General features: G+C 38.8%; 1 protein-coding gene across 1 annotated transcript in view; it reads right to left on the bottom strand.

Annotated features, from left to right (window-relative positions):
- The window catches only part of LOC140228832 (maternal embryonic leucine zipper kinase-like), a 74,515-nt gene that overhangs the window by 29,909 nt on the left and 24,040 nt on the right, over positions 1–20,566 (bottom strand). The window contains exons 2-4 of the mRNA XM_072309105.1: positions 6,659–6,765; positions 5,453–5,538; positions 2,679–2,795 (exon numbers count right to left, since the gene is read on the bottom strand). Coding sequence (XP_072165206.1) covers positions 2,679–2,795; positions 5,453–5,538; positions 6,659–6,765 — 310 coding nt within the window. The remainder of the gene's footprint in view (positions 1–2,678; positions 2,796–5,452; positions 5,539–6,658; positions 6,766–20,566) is intronic.

Raw genomic sequence — 20,566 nt, 5'->3', positions numbered from 1 at the left:
CTTCTTGTGCTAAGTAAGGTGCCTCGGTGAGTTGTAACAAGTCAAATTTCTTGCCAAATAATGTCTGATCTTTTTTTCTTTTTTTTCAGATAATCTGTCATTCATTCTCTTGTAGGTGGTAGCTCCACTGTTTTGCTAAATATGGAGGTGAAACACAAGATCTACTTTATTAATCAGTCCTAAAAATGTCTAGTGTGCCAGCAAGCAGGTTATTTCCACCCTGACAATACCACGTGTTGACAGCAAGAGAGAAAGAGATTGGAATAAACTCCCAAACAGAACAAAAACAATACTGTAAGAGGAACAAGCCAGAGTTGGAAGAGGTAATAGGAAATTGGCAATTGATGTAATCAGGCAAGGCTGCCAAGCCACAAACTACGTAGTTTCCTATTATGGCAGTGAGGTGTACGAGGAATGCTGTTACAGTGTTACAGTAGTCTTTATTGGGAACGTCACAATTTCCTCTCACTGCACTTGCTGTTGTGTATACACAAATATGCCCTACTATTTACTAAGGATAGGATCAATACGGGTCCTTTGCCACTCTAACTATAAAAACTGACATAAAAGTGTATCAGTTTCATGGAGAATATCTGAAAAGACAACATGGACACACTTTTATATACAATGTATATGTGTGTATTTTATCAACCTATGTACATGTATGTACATATAATATATGTGTTGTGATTTGTGATTCAGTGATTCGTGAAGTTCACGAATATTAAAGGTTAAGAATATACGTTTAGGGCAAGTAAAGCTTTTACATCCGCCAGTATTTTGATCTTGAAACAATGGTGCCAAAGAAATCCCATCAAGAGTTCTAACTTTATCCAGGCTGCTCTCCCCATTTCCCCCCCCCCCCCCGACAGCAGTTGCATATACAATCAAGTGAGGTTCCACAGAGGAAATCAGAGAAATATTTATGTGTTGATTATGAGCATCTCAACAGGCAAAAATAGATCCCAAATCGGGGAAACTGAATGTAATATTCTCTCGCAAGGATACTGGAAAGGCATCAATATTTTTTAGGGGGGCCTCCTGCAAAAATGGGGGAGATTTGGCAGCTCTGCTTCACCACAGGCATAGCAAATATATCACTACCCGGGGTTGTCCAATATCGGGGCATTTCATCCTTTCATTTCCATGTATCAAAAACAGATATCATGGACCCACATCGATATTGATCAGCAGGTTTCGATGGAAACCCGTTTTCTTTCGGCAGGCAAATTATTCTCATTCCGTGTTCATTGGTCGTTTCCGTCTTCCTGCGTGAGGGTCATGAATATTGATGGAGAAATTGATTTTTCCACGAAATTTGCCCCAAATACGCAAAGTTGTAAGGTTTCCAATAGATCTGCGATAAAAAATAGATGTCCTGAAATTTAGCGGTCATTTCCGCCTATATATCAGAGGATACTGATGCTAGAAATTAGCAGAAAACAATTCTGGTGTTGTTGCAGGAAGTGTGAGCGGTGTTGACTGACTACTGCATCTCTACGGAGACCTCAAGGCGTGGCATGGTTAAAACTATGGTATCCTTCCATTCTGTTTAGAATCGTTTTGTTTGTTCCTTAGATTTATTTGTCTGTATTTTGTTTCCCTCGGCCTGCCTGTCACAAGGTCTGAAGTCCGTATTTCACATCTTACTCGTGAGTGTCAAAGCATGCTGTCGGACAAGGCAGTCCCTAGGAAATGGAGAAGACCACTTTCCTAGATTTCTACGAATAAGAAAAGTCCTTGGCCCACATATTGTCCACCAACACATTAATCACCACTACTTCCTTGTTTAATTTTTGCGCCCTCTTGACAGGTCATATCTCACCTGCCCACTCAACCCTCGAACTACTGCAAAAGAGACTTGGAAGTGCAGGGCAAATTAAATGTAACTATGACTTTAAAGCATCATTTACCATTTGCAGATGAATAAAAACGCAGCTTTAGTGCTTCAAAATACTTCGAAAATGTGAGTTAGGGATAGAAACAACCAATGAAAAAAATGTAATCAGTATAATCAATGTTCAGTATTGTTAGATATACAAAATGTGAACGGTAGTTATGATAAAATTGTTTCTAGAATAAACCATCTACAGTTATGGCTTATTGAGAAAAATAGTGATATTTCCTTATACATGTATATTTTAGGCTTCATGGCATTTTTTTTTAATGGTAGGACGTTTTGTGATACAACTGACCTACACATATGCATCAAATGTGATAACTCAAACATTTTTAAAATCACTGCTCCTAATGGTAAACACTACCATTAAGAAAGGCAGGTCCAGGTAATCATTTCACTTCAAAGCACAGATACATATGCAAAACAATGTCTCAAGACATTGCTCAACATCAAGACGGCATGTGCAACTCATCAGATTTAAAGCTTTTCACCCCATAAATGCACAAAAATTGGCAGAAAGACGGAAAGATCATTCCAAACTTTTATGGAAGTAAAATAAACATTGTGTCACGAAATAGCGCTGATAACAGTGAGGATAATGGAAAGAATTCGTGGAAAGAGAGAAAAGGGAAGTCATTCAGAGAGAAAAATAGCAAGGAATATACAGCAAGGAGAGAGGTTGCAAAGGAAAGCAAAAGCTGGAAATCAAAATAACACACACGTAAAACGGCGAACAAGGAAGGAAGATTGTACATATTACACACACATACACACGTACCTCGATCACCATGAAGATCTTGTTTTTCGTTTCGATGACTTCGTACAGGGTGCAGATGTGTTGGTGCACCAGCTCTTTCATCGCCTTGATTTCTGTTTTCACTCTTGGGAGATCGTCCTATGGAGGAGGTGAAGGAGGTGAAGGAGGAGGAGGAGGAGGAGGAGGAGGAGGAGGAGGAGGAGGAAGAGGGTTGGGGAGAAGGATGTTGGGAGTGTGGGAGAGAGAGAAAGGGAGTAAAAAGAGAAGAAGAGATTCTTTTAAAAACAAGAGTAACATCAGAGCCCTTATTTCTTCATCTGCCAGGTTCAACTGGGAACCAAAGCCACAGCACAGGGCATGGAGATTAGGGGATTTTCGACTGGGCACCACTTCAAGTGATGGGAAGTCTAAAAATACTGTTGAAAAGGTCTAGGCCTCTTCACCATTTGACTCTCTCTATATATCCAAGCACTCTTTTCTGGAAACTTTAATGTCACTGGAAGGGAAATTAGTGCTCTGCTTCATCAGGGTTGTGAGAGTTTGGCCTGGCTATTCTTTGAATGTAAGTTACTTCATTTCAATCAACGTTTACAGACTTAAACGACAGTCTTTATCAAGGTGACAATCAATTCTTTTTACACTGGATTAACTGCTGAAAATTCACTGGTCTTACATTTGAGGCTAAGCGGACAGTTCCAGTACCGGTATATTTACTTTCAAATTTCACTTGACATTGAGATAATATATATATATTAAACAAAAATATATACACGTTTATAAGACAAAATATGCTGTGGATTATAACGAGAAAGTGTGTCTGCAAACGACAGCTATAAAAATTTAAAACTAAATTTTGTAACAAGATGTGAAATATGAAGGAACCGCAAGAGCAGAGCTTATAACTGCTTGTTCCAGGAAAGAAATAACAATGTGAATATGTCTAGCAATGGAGATGGCGCAGAAATGAATACTAGGGACATGTCTTGATGTTAACTTCCGTGTGCAAAGAAAAGATTATCGATTTTTAGAATGAATCGCATTATTATTGAACGTGGTAGAGGTGTCGGACATCGCTAGAAAGTTATACGGAAACTCAAGGACATCTCCCCCCCCCCCCCCTTGCACACGTAGATTTTCAAGGTAAGTGTAGCCAGACTACCAGCACTTAAGTGTCAAAACAGCTTTTGCAGAAGGACAGACAAGAGTAACGAGATAGCTGGAACAGAATCCTGGTGCTCTCAACAACGTTGCTTTCGTTTCCACTAAAATGGAAAGTTCCCCCTACCTTTCCCCTCTTCACTGAATGTTTATTGGAATCATCCTCCAAGAAATCACGGACACACTGCACGTAACATGGCAAGAATAGAGGATGGAAAAAAAATCTTGTGCTAGCTGTGTCCAACATACTGTACAAATTTGCACCTTTTCTTTGGACTTTCTTCCAAAATTAATGATTGGTTCTGATTTGGGTTGAAAGACATGCTGGTCGCAGCCTGGGAGTATGGAGCTCACGACTCGAGGAATGGACCCCTCGCCTCCAAACATGATTCTGCCACCATCCCTTTTTAATGACCCAAACCACTCACATCTCCACAACTTTTAAGTTGTCGAGGAAGCCAGTCAGTAAACCTAGCACCGTAGTTTTGTGTTCAGTGGGGAGACGGAGAAGAGGCTATTTTTATTTTTATGCTGTCAGGCTTGCCGGCCTGGGTGATGCTGGGAAGAAGAGCCCTCAATCCTGGCTTGAGATACCGAAGAGCCATCTTGGGGCGCTCTTGACCTCCGGTTCATCCTCCGCATCATCCCACAGGGAGTATTCCATTCTCTTGTCTTTTCTCCTTGTTTCACTCTATGCCTCCTCCTCGCTCCCTTCCTCCCCCCCCCCCCCCATTTCTTCTTGTTTGCTGTTGGGGGTTGTTGGTTTTTATTAGCCGATCAGCCCCTGGGAATATTCCGAGGAGCCGCAGGCACAGCCCCGCAGCTTAGATTGGGCAACATACACACTGCATTCTGGATTAACATTCACAACAAAATCTTTTTAGAATGGCGACATAGCAATCAGTTTCACTGCCTTCGATCACCCTTTGATGCAGTTCACGAACAGTGTGTACGTAGATACTAGCACTGAAAACATTGTATCACCGACCTCACACACTACAGAACTAGACACTGCTGGACAAATTCATGCAAATTGAATCTGCGGACCTAGAAAATGATTAGGAAATATATATTCACTCTTCTGTTTGCCAACTCTGAGGTAAATTAAGCTGTTACAAAATTGATGCATCCACTAAAGAATCCACAGACGATGGCAAAAGCCTTATTCAAACACACTAAAAAATAATGGTTTTCAAAGACAAATTTTTGAAATTTTTGAAACAATAATTCTTGTGTGTGGACACAAAAACGTCACCAATTATCACGATCAGCCATTGAGACATGAAAATCAGACAATCTTGATTGTTTGTTATCCTTTTTTTTTGAACCCCCCACGATGATTTCATCATGAAGTGTGAGAGTGTAAACAGCACATGGGAATTTTTTGTTTTGTTTATTTTTAAATCCCATGATCCGACTAGCCATGCTAAGCCCAGAGCCGGGCTGCCTAGGGTCACACTCACATCATTATTCAGAGATGCGCAGATTGGAGATTTAAAAAAGCTTTGCTTGCAGCCGAGTCTGGATATTTCGGCCACATGTGAATGGCATCGAATGAACTCAACATTTGCACTGCAATCTACAGACGAGGTAATTCTTGCGTGTGACTGGGGCCTGTACAGTGGACACAAACTTACCCCCAGTTGGTGTTTGTCCATGATCTTCACGGCGACCTTCTCCCCAGTGAGCAGATGGGTGGCCAACTTGACCTTGGCAAAGCCACCTGGAGTGAGGTTGGCAAATGGAGAAACAGTTTCTGATTCAAAAAGCACTTCTGATTCATAACGATATGCCGCAATTTCTATTTTGTTTCCATCACATACTGCAGAACCAGAAATTTTCATGTGCGTGAAATTTGCATGAATTTCAGGAGGAGCCAAGATTTACAAAATTAAAATGCACGTACAAGGTCTTGTCTACACTACATGCACTGAATGCCAGTGGTAGTTCGCAAGAAATTTCATGCTGCACAAAACGGTATGCACAAAAAGATAATTTGTTTCTAAATGTCTTTACACACACAAAAAAAAAAAGAACTGAGAGAAAAAGAACTGAGAGGCTGGGGGTGTTTACGCAAGGGGAAAAGCTCTTAAAGGAGAGCGCGGAGGAAGACAAGATTGGAATTGTGTCCGAGCAGGTCTCTATCACTCTGGAAAGTATCATCTGGGTTCCCAAGTGAAAGATTCCATCTCATTTGAATTTCATGAGAGCCAGAGAGAGATAGACATGTAATACAATACATGTGTGTGCTGGGGGCCTGCTGAGTACATCTTTTTTTTTCCCCCTTTTCCCTAATTTGTCAACAGAAAACAACGAGAGATCACTGTGCAAGGGGAGGCGAAGAAGCAATGTTGTGAATATGGATGCATACACATAAATGTCTTTATGCCTGTAAATACAGTGACATACAATATCTTCTATAACTTTTATAGTGGTAGAAAATGAGCCATTTGATATCATTATGTCATATTCTTTTAAAATACACCTTTTAACACATAAATATGCCATATATGCAATGTGAGCAATATCTGCAAGGACAAACCCTTTCAATCATTTTCACACATCATGCCTATCATTCTAAATCAAAAGCAAAGTACATCAATCTAGAGAAACTTTTACCATTTCAGTGCTCGAAACGGCTGAATTCCCATAAGTAATCTTTCATAAACTATCACTATTTGGAAAATGCATAGAAGTGTTCTCTCTCTTTCCAAATCTCAAAGGATACCAGTCACGGTTCATGTATATATCAAATACACACCGTGACAGGGAATCAAACTGTTGAGAAACCACTGTACTACTGGGTGAAAGGTAAGTATCAAGGTGGATGAGCGTCATGTTACCTGAGCCAATGGTTTCCTTGAGATGGTAGCGTCTCTTGAGCTCAGCATAGTCGCTGTCCATGACGGACTGTCGCACGCCGTTCAGCGCGATTTCGGGCGGCTTTAATCTGCAGGATCGGGAAAATGGAAAATATAAGTGATTGAACAAAAAAAAAAATCTGCAACAGTTGGCAAGCCTGTGTTTAAAGTTAATGAGCTGAAACATGATGACTAGATGGGACAACACTACAGCACAAGTGATTCAATGATAAAATGATAATATCAATAACAGTAATAATGATAATACATGATGATGATGATAATGATAATAATAATAACAATAATAATAATGATAACAACAACAATAATAATAATAATAATAATAATAATAATAATAACAATAATAATAATAATAATAATAGTAATGATAATAATGATAATAATAATAATGATAATAATAATAATAATAATAATAATAATGATAATAATAATAATAATAATAATAATAATGATAATAATAATAATAATAATAATGATAATAATAATATCATAATGACAACATAAACAATATTTCCTCATCTGTCTGCAGACGTGCACATCACCCGAACAGAAAATGTCAATGTGCTTGCCAGACAGCATGGCTCATTCATCAATGTAATTATACATTTATAATTAATATATTACCAGAAAGTCAGTAATATTGGTCTGCCAACCAACATGACATAAATGTTGTGCGTGAAAAAAAAATAAATAAAAAAAAAATAAAAAAAACTTCTGCTCAACTCTTCCCTGACACAACAGATGTCATTGGGCAGATACTGCAGTGTGTAGTGCTCTTCATATGAGGGTTGGATGTGAGGGAAGAAGGTCAATGAACTTTCACAGCACAAGAAGAAACCAACTGGAGTTCATATGTTGGGGGGGGGGGGGATATAGGAGCCAGTTGTATATGGGTTAAGAGATAGCTATATGTTTTTGAATGGACATGTGTTTTTTTTTTTTGGGGGGGGGGGGTGGGCAGAATAGCTCTGAAAAGGAACCAAACACAGGCTGCTGGTGGATGATTTTCCCTGACAAGATTTGATATGGTGAAAAGCTATATCAATGACTCTAAAATATCACAACTGTTTCCACGTTATCTTTGACCATTCTTTAAGTACATACAGTTACAGTGTGCTACATTTTGCTAAAACAGAGCAGTTATTACTGGTCTAGATGGTTATCAGTTATTATTTCATTTCTCATTGAAATGCCCTTTGCTACCTTTTTTCTTGATTCTCAAATTCCCAGAGACTTTGGATAGAACAAAAACACATGGGTGTCTGAGGGCAATGGGTTGAATCTATCAATAAATGTACTATTTCCACTGTCTCTTTACTTTTTGTCAATACATGCATGATTGAATTTGTCCTTTTTGACATAAACAATATTTTTTTTTCTTGACTTTTTTTTCATCCATTTGAGTAACCTACAGCTGTACATTGCACATCAGAAACTTGCACATTTACTATCAAATCAGAACAGAATCAAGCTAGTTTCCAAATTCTACATAGATGAATTCTCCCTGCCCTCCCTCCCCCACCAAAAAAAAAACAAAAAACAAAAAACAAAAACAAAACACCACCAGCACCACCACCACCACCACAACAACAACAACAAACACCTGAGGTCGACGGCAAAATTTGTGGTCTAACGTATTGTCCCTGAATTGGTAGTCCACAGTTTAAAACTTGCCAGAAGACCTACAACCCGTGGCGCCACAAGGCACGTGAACTTGGCACCGTGGGTGGACTGAAATACCAACACTCTTTTATTTCTAAAAGCCACAAGTATTTCAGCCCATCATTCTTGTCCACTTGGAGTCAAACTTCACTGTCGGGTTTTTTTTTCTGTGTTCCTTCCTCTTTTGGTATTTACACTTTATTTATATGTTTCCCCTCAAGCCGATCCCACCTAGCAATAAAATGTGGAGGAATACAATAGCGTATTATGAGTCTACGACACAATGACGTTTGGCTGGTTGTAAAAAAAATCAGCATTGCCTTGCCCTTCCACTCTGACTCAATGACGTGCAGCAATGTAGAAATACAGAAAGACAAACTACAAACCCACAACAAAAGGGGCTGGGAAAGGAGTTATTTCTTCCTTTTCTTCTCAACCAAATCTGGGCGGAAGGAAGTCATTCAAACTGTGCCAAAAGACGTCACCGGAACGAAAAAGGGAGTGGCTAAAATTACTACCAATATCAACAACATATGAGTGCTTCGCTAATCATCTTAAGAACCCTGCACATTTCAGTGCCATGGCAACCAGAACATCAACACTAATTGCCTGCAAAGGGTGGCTATGGAAACGTTTCACGCAGAAACACAATATGTTTTCGTTCCACTTGTCTATTTGTGATAATACGGAACAACCCTTCTGCCAGCATAATTGAACTACACTAGAAGATTCCAACTTTTGTAAGATCATTTCATAACTAGGTCAAAAACTGTTGTATCTACTGTAAAACGAGGAATGTCCACATGCGTTTGAATTTCACAAATATCGCAAGAGCCAAGATTCATGAAATTAAAATGCATGTGAAAGTTTTTGTTTACACTATATGCGTTGAATGCCGGTGGCAATTCGGAAAATCTTATGCTGCCAAAAAGGCCGTCGGCTCCGATTCGCGAAAATTTCATGCCGCGAATATATCTTGTTTTATGGTATTATATGCAATGTATGAATACTGTGTGAATCAATATTTTACATCTAAACATATCACAGTGGGTAACTGAAAATGCCATTACCATCCGATTTGTGCCACTTTAGCAAATCTCACAAAACAATGGGCTTTTTTTTTTTTTTTGCTTTTCTTGAGCTTATTACCCAAAACTTAATCCCAAATAGATTTAAGTGTAATATAACTATAAAGCATAGCAAACATTTTTCTCCATTCTGTTTTTTTTTTCTCTTCTTTCTCCTTTCTTTTCTTTCCTTTTTTTTGGGGGGGGGGGAGGGGAGAAGGGGGTAGATTGTCATGTGGCTTGATGTGATAGAGTAAACAAATATCCAATGTCAGTCCTTGCAATTTATACAGGCTGTGTAACAATGTACGAATGTTTGTTCCACTGTGGTCTGTGGTTTTGTATCAATGAGTATGAATACTATCCTCCAGAATCAACCACCTTGGAAAAATGGAGGGCAAAGAGAGAGAGAGAGAGAGAGAGAGAGAGACAGAGACAGAGACAGAGGAAAAAAAACATCCAAACAAACAAACAACTTGAAGACATTCTACCGGTACTGCAAGAAGTACAAGATGTTCATCTGCAGTGTTTTTGCTGCATAGTCTCACAAGGCTCAGCGAGGGTCTGAGATTGAAGTTTGACCCGTTGAGGACAGGCTGATTTTGTATACTTGCCCGAGTATACTTGGGACTCGTCCTCAATGGGTTAATGCCTCTGCATCTAATCACTCCGATGACATGAAATTAATGTGAAAATTAGGCAGAGAGCATGTGCAAATTGAAACACTATGCTAATAAGCAGTCCTCAGCTGGGAGGTATAGAGTGCACAGAGTGCACACAAACTTAAAGGTACTGTTTACCATTGGGAGCAGTCATTTAAAAGATGTTCATGATATCACATTTGATGCATACAAATGTGTAGGTCAGTTGTATCACAAAACATCCTACTGAGTAAAAATTTTGCAATAAAGCCTAAAATATAAGGAAATATCACTGTTTTTCTCATTTAACCATACCTGTATATGGTTCAGTCTAGAAACGTTTTTATTATAATTATTGTTCACATTTTGTGTATTTAACGATACTTAACATTAATTATACTAGTTCAAATTCATACATTGATTGTTTCTTTCCCTAACTCATATTTTGGAACTATTTTGAAGCATTAAAGCAGGATTTTTGTTACATCTGCAAATGGTTAATTATGCCTTTAACCCTGTCCCAAAGACACTCCCAGTGTGTACCATAATGTGATCTCATGGAGGTACTGCTGTACCATCGCACCTATCTCCTTCAAGGACAAACCATGATCAAAACCCACTTGCCTGCTTGCGCCAGGTAACCAAAACTTTACTCTCGGGGCAAGTAGTGTGAGCGGGCAGTTGCCCATTCACAAGTTCAGGGGCCTTGCTTGGAAATTTGAGCAATTGAGAGATTATATCTTTTGTAATCTGAAATCTTGTACAATCTCCTATGATTATAGATTTTGACATTCCTGAGGTTTTTAAAAGCAAACATTGAAAATGTGACAAACAATAAGACAACAGATATATCAATCTATCCACCTTTCTATCTATATCTTTCTTTCTATCCTTCTATCCATCTATCTATCTATCTATCTATCTATCTATCTATCATTATATCTATATCAGAGGCCTATCAAACACACACACTGTGATGAGCAGTCATATGAAATGACAAATATACCCCATAGGAATATATCCCTTGGAAGCACATTATTCCTTGGTTCATTGTGCCTGCTCAATCAGCCCACTGCTATATGGTCTGTGACGAGGCTGATGAGACAGAGACTGTGATCAAGTCAATGGCTCCCTGTCACTCTCCACTGCTTTTCCCAAGCCCATTCCACAAATATGTACACAGTAACGGCCCAGTAGCTTTCACAGGCAAGGACGTATTACAACTGCTAACCTCAAAAAGAGTAAAAAGAACATTCACAGTGCTTGCCATCACTACCACAACATCTGCATTACAAATATATATATATTTTTTAAATTGCCAAGAAGCAGGATCGCAAAGCAACAAAGATTTTGATAACAAAGTTTCCACCATAACAAAAATCGTAATCTTACAATAATCTGATTTCCAACTTACAGTATCTGTCCACGCATGATTGCAGCGGTGTAGTGGATCCAATCTAAGAAATTGGCGAGTTAAGCTAATCAAATTGGAGCTCTTGGGTTACAACTTCCACAGCATAGTTAGGCATGTGCTGTTGATTGGGTTTCAGGTTGATGGGGGGTACAGACACCGCTGAAAACAAACTTCCTCGGCTTTTAAGTCTCTTCGGGATTTGCTAAGTCACGCGCAGTGCATTCAGTTTCGTCGCTTTTTCCCCCTCGACGATGTAAAATCTGATATCCCCAAGTACCGGCTGCAGCAAATACGAATACAAGAGACTTATAGTTTGACTGGGAAGCCTGGTGCGAAAATTGACTACGATATTGCAGTTGAGAATCCCAAGAACGCTACTCATCCGCTGCCAGGCACAGGGTCCGCTGGCTTGAATCTGCGAAGTGACAGTGCTGCCTTTACCACCTTCCACTTCTGTATACAACCTCTCAGTATAACACGGCTGGGGTCAATAGGTGCTGATAGTGGAAACAAGCTTGCAGGGAAACACTACAGCTTTCGGTCTCCAGAGCCAAGGGTCGTCGATTGCACAACTTGTGACGTGTGCCGCAGCCACAGAACTGACGCAAGCAACTTTTGTTCAAGAATGACTGTGCCAGAGATATAAATATATATAAGTTTCCCGACTCTGACTGTCAGAGGCAGGAAGCTCCACGCTAGCTAGCAGACTTCCAATGACTCAGGAACTAATCCCCTAGAATAACGAGGTCATGCAAGTGCAGCCACGAAGCCTTCACCAAATGTGATGATTTGAAGCAAAAAATGTAATGAGAGTAGAGAGGGTAAAGTGCAAAATTGTCCCTCTTTACAGTAGGTAGTTTCTCAATGCAATTTCAGAAGAAAAAAAAAAAAGAAAGCACAAATCCTAAATTCCAGATCTGTTGTCTCCTGTTGAACAAATCCATAAATCCTCTTCCTTCGAGATTCGAGATTAGCGAGCTGATAGATTATGAAATCCAAGAATTTGTCCACAAACCACAAGACTGACAGCTACTAAGCTCTGAAACTCTTACTTCTAAGTAGATTCTGTCAGGGGAACAGCGAGTGACCCCCTTCTTGTGTATTGTAAAAATCTAAAAATGCCCGCAAGGAAAAGCACTGCTCGGACACACAGTGTGATGAGATGGCGGGAGCACTACTCGTGGGATACCCCTGGCTGACCGCCTGCCAGTTTGTCTGTCGTCTGCGCAGCAGTGAGTAAATCAAGCTTTCTGACTGGGAATTCCTAGCAGACCGCTTTTTAAGCACGAACCCTCGCAGCACTCGCTCTCTCTCTCTCTCCCTCTCTCTCTGTGCGCCCGGCTCGATTTGCCCGCTAGTCTCCCACGCAAACCTCACCCACCCCTCTGTGACCACATCAATGAACAGCTGCCTTGAAAGAACGGTAATGAAAGCCAGTATACTCCCCAGAGGGAACAGCGTATGGGTGTATGTTCCAGTTGCAATCCGGCTGCTCTATTTCAGGCAATAGGGGTGTTCTGTAAGAACTATTCACATGGACACACACACAAAAAGGGAAATTTTGAGACATTCTGTCAGTGCACTGATTTTGTTACAAGTAGAGAATCAGTTCTGTATACACACAAAGGTATACTGTAAAAGTGGAAATTTTCGCGGTGTTGAAATTTTCGCGCATTTCGCGCAACCAGAAACTAGCGCGAAAATAAAAACACGCGAATATTTTTGCTTGCCATACGTTCCTGTGCGTGATGTCTTGATTCCGCGGAATTAAAAACACGCGAAACTCTTCTGACCCGGCCTAGCGCGAAAAATTAGTCGCGCGAAAATATCCACTTTTACAGTATCACAAGAAAGTGTTTGTTGAAGAAAAGAAACTAAAATAATGAAGTAAATACACAGGCCTACCTGACTAATGAATTCATTCCACAGAAATCTTGAGAAAAGAAGTCACAATAGTCATCACATAAACAAGTTTCTCATGACACCGTTTCATGACAACGTCTGTATTATTATGGTTGAATCTCCATGCAACATATTCATACTCATATATGCCTATTATGTTTTGGTTTGCACAGTGTGCACAGGCAAATTTGGTTTTCAATCCCTGGGTACAAAGTTTTATCAAACACCAGTACCTATTTAGATTTTGTGAGATATTGGTAGTGAGGGTTCACCTAATGCACAAAAGCACTCGTAAAACACATAATGGAATAACTATAAATACCAGCTTACTGTCTGGAAGAGCAGTAGTTAAAAACAACTGCATAACAACAACAAAAACAACCATACAAATGCATTATATGCATTAGTAAGCCTTTTGCACCTCCTGCGAATTTTGAAAAATTGAAGTCCGACAACTGTGCATGGGAATATAGCATCTTTGCTTTGCTATTTTTGTCTTGTCTTTTTGTTTTGCTATGTATCTTTATAGTTTTGTCATGTTTTCTCTCTGTGTGAAAAGTCACAAGGGGAAGCTGAAAAAAAGGGTCTGGAGTCACAACTATCACTGTCTCTACAGTTCACTGACGGGAGAGAGCGTTGTGGCAGAACAGTGGAGCTGTCACCCACAAATGCTCATCAGGAACAGTCTCTGTATTGAAAAAGATGTCTCTTTGCTCAGTCCCCGATTCCCTTGCTCATCTACTATTAGTATTCTGACCAGCTGACAAGAATTGTCATCCCTATGTTGGGTCCAAAAATAATAATCTCTGTTTATTTTTTTTTTCTTTTTGTAGGTTTCTTTACTTGAAAAAAAGGGACTTTAATTATTCCTCTAATTCCGGCATCCTGTTCTGATAGTTAAAGGTAGGGAATCCCATTTGCATGCCTTGAATGAAGAGTTGTATAAACACAGTGGTATGTTGAAGAGAGTATCATTTTAGAAACTCCCATAAAGTATTGAAAGTGGAAGGTAACATTTAGTACATTTTTATTGACCGTTAGATTTTGAATTGAATTCTTTTCGGGGCTCACCGTAAATTCCAGTACATTACTAGGCTACCTTTGCAGACCCATGCACTGCATGTGTGTCCATCATGTGTATTTCGTGAATAAAGTTCATCAAAACTTACAAACATTTCTATATACATTCTTGCCACACACTCTATATGTTATTACATCAGCTCTTATACTTTTAGATTTGTGATTATAGATTAAAAAAAATACAGAAGACTGCAACAAAAAGGCTTAAGTGTGGCTGACACACAGAACTACTGAGTAATTGAGTTTTGTGCATTATTCAAATTGTAGATAACTGTTGACTTCCAAATTTCTCAGCAGTGGCCTAAACAAGTCCCCTGAGGTTCATATTTAATGTTCTGCTGCATTTTGGGAGGTCTGTAAAAGGTATTCCCTACCTTTAAAGGTCCTGTTTACCTTTGGGAGCAGTTATTCAAAAAAATGTTCAAGATATCACATTTGATGCATATCTGTAGGTCTGTTGTATCACAAAACATCCTACCGTATAAATTTTTTCCAATAAAGCCTAAAATATAAGGAGATATCAGTATTTTTCTCATTAAACCGTAACTGTAGACGGTCTAGTCTAGAAACATTTTATTGCAACTATTGTTCACATTTTATGTATTTAACAATACTTAACATTGATTATACGGATTCAAATTTTTACATTGGTTGTTTCTATACCTAACTCACATTTTAGAACTATTTTAAAGCACTAATGCTGGGTTTTTGTTTCTTCTGCAAATGGTTAATTATGCCTTTAATTGCTGATGCAAAGCAAGCAATGTCCTGGATGTTTTAAAGAAATAAAGAAAAGAAGAATGATTGGTTTCTTATGCTCTGCAAGAGCATTAATTTGATACAAATGTACCACCATCCGGTACAAGTAGCAGATTAAAATGTGAATCAACTTTAACAATGCAGAGATTACTGTTCTCAGCAAACTTACACAGATCATGCTTTGCTAATGCAGAAAGAGGATTGTAGTTGGCCTTTCTGGTCTTCAGAACAGGAAAAAAACATTCTTTCATTCATGTAGGCCTACATCACTTTAAAGTTATCAGTTCTGGCAGAAGTTGTTTTTATGCAAAATACAAATATCATTTCTGGCTGGAGTTGTTTTGATTAATATTGAAGTGGGACAGCATTCATGCCTCTTTCCTTTTTGCAGAATAATTAACATAACCAACAAATAATAGTGATTTGAATTAATAGGCTAACCAGAATTCCCCCAAATTTTGCTCAAAAATTACATTGATATGTATACGTGTCATTGCAAGTATTTGCTTATGAATCCTCCCCAATTTGGTCTGCTTAGCGCTTTTGTTGTAGTGCATGGTTCAACCACTTCAGCATTTTAATAGCAATGGCTGGAAACAAAAGACACACTGAGTAGCTTAAATGAAAAACATCAGCTCTTTTCTTGGGGGCAAATTTTCCTTTACACTAAAACTTCAACAGACCAGTATCCCATATCCAACTTTTAAATGTCTTGCTCTAATTTCAATTTCTTTATCAATATTCACCTAACAATATTCACTTTATACATACACTAAACATTCCCCCAAAACAATAAGATTTGCATTTTTTCACAAGCCTTACAATTGTGCATAGGATATTTTTGGGGGAGTCTTTTTGTGCCGCGGTACAAGTATCAAAATATACATTCACTGGTGCTGAGGAATCCAGGTACGTATTTTATTTCGGGGTGTTCAAAGACAGCGCCATCACATCAACTTGTCTGTTAGCTTTTGTCTTAATTAATTCAAAAGGGCCAGAATCAATAAATCAACAGCCAAAGAATTTGCAATATGAGCCCCGGTGTGACATTTACACCACAACGTTCTAATTGAACCATAAATTTTGAAGCAGTGCGGCCAAAGCAAACAGGCTAGGAAGAAAAAAACAACAAACAAACCCAAACAGAATACACAGGACGACGCAACGTCCTTGTCCCTTCGCAAGACGAGACATTACTCAAGTCCCGATCTCCCATGACGTAAAGAGGAGCGAGACGGTGGCGCCACGCAGAGACGGGTTCCCGTCCGGCCAACGAATGAGAGGAAGCCGCTTGAAGCGAGAGAGGGACAGCGATAGTTGCACGTAGGCCAGCATACCGCCTGGATATATGTTGGAGGTCAAGATTATCGCACCTATCCCAAAGGAGAGATGGAAATATTTGCTTTCTCCCTGTCCAGCATCATTTGATTGTCACTGGGCTTCTTTTTTTTTTTTTTTTTTGGGGGGGGGGGGGGAAGGAATGCTTCTTCCCCCCCCCCCCAAAAAAAAAAAAAAAAAAAAAAAAACTGACTGCACTCTGAGGGGCTGATATGATTTCTGAGGTTAATTGAGTCATGTGCAAAGAATTTGAAAAGTGATGTCAAAATGATGGTGTAACAGTATAGTGGAGAAACTCCAGCTGAAAATGTTAGCATCTCAGCATGAAAAGCTGAAGAATGACAGAGAAATTTGATCGGTAGCAAAATGCCCTCTGGGTCCATATTTTACCCTCCTCTCCAACAACAACAATAAAAATCCCACATATCCTTTCAGGTGCAGTAGTGAAAAAATCTGGAAAATTCAATCTATATCAGAGTTATGAACGCTGCCAATTTTTAACTTTTAAGGCATGATAAAAAAATAATATTGTGACATGGATAAGTATGCCAGGAGAAGAACACTATTTGGACTCAATGGCACATAAAATTGTCATTGAGTCTGAAGAAGGTTAGCCATACATGTAGAAAAAAAAAAACAACAACTAGATTTGAGAATTCCAATCACCACTGAAAATACAATGCAATCTCTCAAATATGACATTTGATCACGTACAGATACACCAGAGTATTTCTCTAACTAAATACCCTGCCTGAACCTTGGAGACACAAACGTGCTATGACAATAATTAAAATTTTCATGAAGTTGGAGTTTCAAAGGTTAAACAAACAATAATTGCTGGAATGATGCATGCGCAACTGCATCTTAGCTGCTATTTGATTGTTTTCCATATTTCTCTACTTATTCACTGTCATTTTAATCGCAAAATCATTAGTGACTTTATTGCATTAAAGCATACAAAACAGTTCTATTCTGTCAATTCGATACAACCCAGTATTTAATAAGTAATATTAATATTATACACCATTATCTTCATTGTCATCTCAGTCTTTAGATAAGACAATACTTTGAGGATGCACAAAAGACAATACAGCTGTGGCTAGTTTTGTTTTATTCTGTTTTTGTTTTGCGATAGAACGAGAGATTTACAAGATGGCTATTTCAGGAATATACTATCAGTCACCAGAATCTTCCGTCGCACTCACATTTGTGTGCAGCTCAAGGAGGAGGAAGTTTGCGGGTACATTACTGGTTTCTCGTGACCGCTCGGGTTGCTGCGTGCTAAAAATACACCCAAACACAGACACTTATCAGTGCCATCGAATGAATGGGTAGTTTTTTGTTTTTTTTTTGGCCAAGCACGAAGCGAGGTAGAGAAGCAAATTGCGTCCATGCCAAATGGGAGAACAAGAATCACTCAAACGAAGGAAAAGCTGGGGCTTTCGAATACAAGTAGAGCACAGAGCGCTCTCCTACTAATCTGGTATATTTATCAACGCAACAATCTTTTAATACACAGCATCTGAGTAAGGTAATCTCGGGCCACCATCGTTATGAAATATGCTTCTACAGCGGTAATGCATGCTGGAATCCATCTAGACAACAATCTGGATGGCATGATATATCAGTGAGAGGTTTAACTAGATTGGGGGCCCATGCTCATCGAAAAAAAAAAAAAATTGCTGTTTGACCTTCCCATTTAATACACTGCAGCAACAAATCGTGATGTTGGCGCGCTTGTTGGCACCACACTGTCCAAGCACAACTGGCTAGGTTGCCCACCTGCTACATGCAACTATGTACATCTATGACGAAAACAACAGTCTCACTGGCCTACCACACATTGAGTGCGTGGTCGCAGAACGTGATTTAAACAGCGAATTGGCCTAGATGACAGAAATTATGAATCAGACAACAGAAATTGTGAGTATTCAGCATTCATACATAAACCATGAGGGGTGGGGAGGGGGGCAACAAATACTTAGATGCTATTTGCAAATGTCAGTTCCCTACTCCTTGCTTTAAAAAAAAAAAATCAAGAACAAGAACAAAGCTGGAATTTTTTAATCAGAGCCCTGGCACTAGCTGTAACTCTCTGGACACATCAAGGGTGAAAATCAAAATGTTGGCAGGTACCTGAGTGTGTACCACCCCACAATGTCTCCATGGCAAAATTGCCTGGATGCCAAAGAGCTCCAAAACTAGAACAGAGTGACATAATGAGACCAAAAAACAACAAAACAAACAAACAAAAAACAAAATAAAAAAAAACCACACCCAACAATAACAACAACAACAACAACAACAGACCGAACCATACTTCAGTTTAGGAAATTTCTGTGATAGTAGACTGGAATATACAGTAGATGGAAAATATACTTTGATCTCGGGGTTTTTTTTTTGGGTTTTTTTGGGGTTTTTTTTTTCACCAGGCACACACAGCAACATTAACAAGGGACACTGGCAACTCAATGGGCCATTTTCTCTGATTCACAGACATTACTCTGCCCAGCAGAGAGGGGCTCGGCGCCATCAATCTGACATATACACTGCCTGCGGTAATTCGCTCCTCTGAGCCATCCAGTAAAGAATATATATATGTTATGTCTACACTGATCTTTCTATCAATAATTCTTTCCTTTCTCTGTCTTCATCTCTGTAAGTACATCTATCTACCGTGCCTAAAATATCACATTCACATACTGATACAAGCTGTATGTTAATCTTTATATATATTCACAGACATGTTTATATCTACTTTATATTCACATTGTTATGCTTGTATCAATATACTAAACCACATTCATACATGAATGTACTATCTTCTGCTCATCAACTTCTCATATCACGAAAATAACAAGAAGAGGAGGCATGATGAAAATGTTTTATTCATGACAATATTCTTTGATTCAAATTCTACTTGCTCTGAGAGAGGGGGCCTGTGTAACTATATAAATGGCGAACAAACCATTTTTGACAAGTTGATGTATGTACACAGAAAACAGAATTGTGTTGAAAAAATTCACAAAACAAAGTCCTCGAGAGAACATCTTTAAACTGAAGCCACCGCGAAAGGAAATTTGTGCATTCCTGCTTTCAAATGGATGACATATTGTTATGACATTGTTTATAGAGTGCATGTTATTTGCACAGACAAGGCCAATGCATGATAAATGTCTAAATCTAAAATTCTATTCTCTACACACTGGTTGATACTTTGCAACTTCAATGCTCATAAAAATTAAAAACAAAAACAGTCTCTGGAAAAACCTCAATCATAAAATTCACGCACTGAAAGCATTTTTATGATCAACTTCATATCCCAAACTTTACATGAAAAGTATATCAAAATATAAAAGTTCTCTCTCTGTGCAAGGAAAAGCATGACATATTGTAAGCTTTTATCGAGAACTGAATCAATTTTCATGAAGATTTTCCTCTGTGTGTGTGTGTGTGTGTATTATATATATATACATATATAAATGGAGAGAGAAAAAAAAAGAGGGAGAGAAGAAGAAAGATAGGGCAATTCTTGACACTTTTCTTGTGTCATCTGATATCATGTCATTTATTGATGCAGATATAATTGTTGGCACACGTCATGATCAAGAAGTGAGCTGTATCTTCTTACCACCAAAAATCACCATGCAGGTAGGGCACACATTTGAACGTGCTCACAAAAAAAAAAAACCTCACGGTGATAACTCACTTATAATATGAAGGAACAAAAAATGCAAGCAACAGCAAAGTGTTAAAACTGCCTTTTTTTTTTGGTTTGTTTTTGCTTTTCATTCCGGTAAATTGACACTTGTTGGACGAGCTGTCGTGTTGGTATTTGCGGGGGTAAATACAACTTCCTCCTCACATCATTGTTGATATCTTGTTAGCTACAACAACATAGTGAATCAGGAAATTATTCCACTCATGTGTGTGTGTGTGTGTGTGTGTGTGTTTCTGTCGTCACTGTAACCATAACAGATTGTGTTTTTGGACGCACCAAGATATG

This window comes from Diadema setosum, chromosome 5 (genome assembly GCF_964275005.1).
Source record: "Diadema setosum chromosome 5, eeDiaSeto1, whole genome shotgun sequence".
Classification (NCBI taxonomy): domain Eukaryota; kingdom Metazoa; phylum Echinodermata; class Echinoidea; order Diadematoida; family Diadematidae; genus Diadema; species Diadema setosum.
Note: the sequence above shows the minus strand (reverse complement) of the source record. Positions and strands in the feature narration are given on the sequence as shown.